At 36.0% G+C, this 4,019-nt stretch overlaps 1 protein-coding gene across 1 annotated transcript in view; it reads left to right on the plus strand.

The window, feature by feature from the left end:
* The window catches only part of LOC107591272 (mitogen-activated protein kinase kinase kinase 3-like), a 57,322-nt gene extending 54,391 nt beyond the window's left edge, over positions 1-2,931 (plus strand). Inside the window, exon 15 of the mRNA XM_016280387.1 lies at positions 2,267-2,931. Coding sequence (XP_016135873.1) covers positions 2,267-2,495 — 229 coding nt within the window. The 3' untranslated portion in view covers positions 2,496-2,931. The remainder of the gene's footprint in view (positions 1-2,266) is intronic.
* Positions 2,932-4,019: the final 1,088 nt, after the last annotated feature.

A 4,019-nucleotide genomic window follows, 5' to 3' on the forward strand; every position in this document is an offset into this window, starting at 1 on the left:
CTTTGGTAAACAGGTTTGAATCCTGTTTTTATGTTTCCTGTCAACGCATATGCTGACAGCTTGTTCTTGAAGTTTCCTAATAAAAATACATGGCCTTTATAATTCTTTCTGCTTTTGAAGAATAAAACACATGCTTACACTTTATGTGCCGAATATGGTATCTGGCTTCTTTGCTCTTGTCTGTCCAGTATGATTAATCTGTGTGTCCATGTGTGTCTAGGGCTCTATTAAAGACCAGCTGAAGGCATATGGAGCACTGACTGAAAAAGTGACCCGCAGATATACCCGACAGATCCTACAGGGAGTCCACTATTTGCACAGCAACATGATCGTACACAGAGACATCAAAGGTAAATCGCAGTAGTCATAAATCACCTCCAGCTAAGAACAGTGGGCTGTTGCTTTGTAATGTAAATCTGAAGGAGAGTGTCGCTTGCACCACACCACCTGAAATACATTCCTTCTAATTAGGTGAAATAACATTGGTTTGGTTCAGATTTGTGTTAATTCCTTTGCCAAAAATAGCAAGGGGGAAAGGTTTTGCATTCCTCCGGACTTTAGGGATAAATCCTGACCAAAATGAACAGCCAGTCTATTTTTTAAGAAAAAAAATGTTCTATTTAGCCAGCATTTTTTAAGAATTTATATTAAATGTCCTAAAATTATATTTACCTACCAAAAAATGTCAGCATTGCATCAACTAGACAAGGACATTCTTTATTAGCTCAGTTTCTTAAGAAAGGCAGACGTGGGCCCAAAAACTGGACGCTTAAAAATATTCTATATGAATGTAATTGCATTACATACATTTATTAAAAATAGCAAACCAGGTGACATTTATTTTAAAGAAACATGGCGCAATCACTTTAAGCAGAACATTTCATAAAAATACGTTTTAAAATATGCACACACAAAAAAAAAAAAATATATATATATATATATATATATATATATATTTTTTGTGTGTGCATATTTTAAAACTTATTTTTATGAAATGTTCTGCTATATATATATATATATATATATATATATATAGCAGTGTATAACAATATATATATATATGGTATCTAAAATATTCAAAAATATTATGTCCAAAAATCAAAAAATATTTTGTTCAATTTACAGTAAAAACATCAGGTGTGGTTGCCAGAAATTCACCTTAAAAAATGCAGTGTCAGTGTTGAGACAGATGACATATGGTGCTTGAATATTTGACAACTTATGACCGCATATTTCATTAAGTAATATAATGATAATATTCCAAGCTACTCAAAGTACCAAAAATTACGTATAATGCAGTGTTAAACAATTTATTGTGGATTTGTTTTTACAATATGTATTTTTTTTATTTTTGTAGAATTTATAATTTTTTTTACAGTGATGATTATAGATTATGTAGTGTTCAAAATGAACAAAAAAACTGAAAATAAAAAAATTGGTAGAACAAGAATTTAAAGTAATTGTAATTTTTTTTTTAGAAATGTTAAAGTAATGTTCCAGCAACACACGTTTGCAAAACTTCATCTGATACATTTACATTCAGACATTTGAAGTGGGTTCAAACACTTTTAAGGCCACATACTTTTTGCACACATGACCAATACAGTCTCTGTCATTCCCATAACAAACCGAAGATCCTCTATTGGAAATATCCACAATAAATGCTTGCTGCAAAGGAAGGAGTCTCTGTCCTTCCTCTCGTGTTCGGTCTTAATTTTCCATTCACAGTAAAGCCAGACTTCCAGGGTGTGGAAATCTTGTGGCTGGCGGGAATTAGTCACTACTCAAACAAGCACAAATCTCACAGGCAACACGGCTAAAGCAACGGAAAATCACTCCAACTAGAAGCGTGGGAGGAAAGAGTTAGTCTGAAGCTTCAAACGCCATCAGCCATAGGCAGCTTATAATTTGATGCAGTTGATGCATACAAACATCTCGACTGGTGTAACTCTAACTCTACAATCTACTCGTGTTTCCTCGCAGGCGCTAACATTTTGAGGGACTCCTCTGGAAATGTGAAGCTGGGAGATTTTGGGGCTAGCAAGCGCATTCAGACCATCTGCATGTCCGGGACGGGAATCAAATCGGTCACCGGCACCCCCTACTGGATGAGCCCGGAAGTCATTAATGGAGAAGGCTACGGACGCAAAGCAGATATTTGGTGAGATCTGTTGCATTTTATGCAAATCAGTGTTATTTTAGTATCATTGAGATACGATTTCATTGAGTTTCAATGTCCCTTACGTCTCTCTCTCTCTCTCCTCAGGAGTGTTGCCTGCACGGTTGTAGAGATGCTAACCCAGAAGCCCCCGTGGGCTGAATATGAAGCAATGGCAGCCATTTTCAAGATCGCAACCCAGCCGACTAAGCCAAACCTGCCCGAGGGTGTGTCCGACGCATGCAGGGACTTCCTGTGGCAGATCTTTGTGGAAGAGAAATGGCGGCCCACTGCCGAGAGGCTTCTCAGCCACCCTTTTGTCCAGGGCAGCTTCTGATCCTACAGATCTCTCTGGAATCCCCAGGGAAAACCACACACCTGCCCGGCACGGACGATCACCACTCTGCCTTCCAGGGTCCGGAGAAACCCACCAACCAGCCAACTAAGAACAAACGTGACCACAACGAGGGGGTATCTCCCTAACGCAGCTCGACAAATATCATGGACAGCAAAATGCTGATAGAGCTTCCCGTATTGTTAATCAGAGTCAGAGCCCTGTCCCAAATGATGCACTTCATTTCACGAACGTCATTTCATGAGCTACACCCCTTTTGCTAAATAGAGCCTTTTTACATTTGCAGGGCTCTCAGGAGCAGAAGTTAGGTAAACTTCTACAGCAAATATAATTTGGCATTCCCATTAGCTCCAAAAGCAAAATAAAAAAAATCCATGATAACATTTCCACGACTTTCCAAAAGAGGAAAAATAAAATGGAGAGATTAATTATAGCAGTCAGAAGAGAGAATGATGTCAAATGTCAGCAGTGTTAATTATTATTTTGTAATTTACTGTCAAGGTAACATAACAAATCATAGCACTATAAATACATATTAAATATAAAAATGAAAATATGACAAACTTATTGGGCACACTATTACCCAACATTCCTTGTGACAAACTGTATAAACTTTTAAAGGGCAGTGAGAGCTGAGAGTGGGTTGGTGACATCCCAGATCTATTAATTTATCCAAAAATAAATGTACATTAATTCAGTACAGCTGTTCTTATAATTAAGCCTCATTAAAATAACTAAATGTTGGGAAAACAACAACAACAACTTGAGTAGTTTGGCATAGTATAGAATTATTAATGGTTAAAAATAATAAATACTTTCAAAATGTTATATGCTTTGACTCCCGATTTAATAATTTATGGTATTTCTAAGAAAACCTTGTAAAAATCACAGCACAAAAAATGAGTTCACATTAATCACAAATATAAAAAATGATAAAGATGTGTGCACTCAATGTGTATTTAACATGTAAGGATGTTATTATTCTTTTTTACTTGATGGTTACACCACATTACATTTTTATAGGCATTTAAAAAAAAAATGGTATAAAGGTTTTATTTTAAACCATAAAAGGCATTACTAAAAACGTCCACAGTTTTATAGTAATTCACACGATTACAGTGCAGAGAAAAGCTGCCGTGTTTAATATTTGTAATAAACAAATCCATAGTTAACAAGTTTTGGACTTTCATTCTGACGGCACCCATTCACTGCAGGGGATCCACTGATGTAATGCTAAATTGATCCAAATCTGTTCTGATGAGGAAACAAATTCATCTACATCTTGGTTGACCTTGGATGACATTTTTGGATTAACTATTCCTTTAAACATACATTGTCTTATATGACATATTATATTGTCCAGATATAAATGTTAAACTTTAAACACTTGATTCTATGATTGCTGTTTTTTATGTTCTGAACTCGAAAAAATACGCCAGCAGCAATTCATGTTGCAATTAGTGCCTTCTGCGATGCCCTTATTCTGAGAGGTCAGTCATTTCAAAA

Source organism: Sinocyclocheilus grahami, unplaced genomic scaffold (genome assembly GCF_001515645.1).
Source record: "Sinocyclocheilus grahami isolate Dianchi unplaced genomic scaffold, SAMN03320097.WGS_v1.1 scaffold139.1, whole genome shotgun sequence".
Classification (NCBI taxonomy): Eukaryota; Metazoa; Chordata; class Actinopteri; order Cypriniformes; family Cyprinidae; genus Sinocyclocheilus; species Sinocyclocheilus grahami.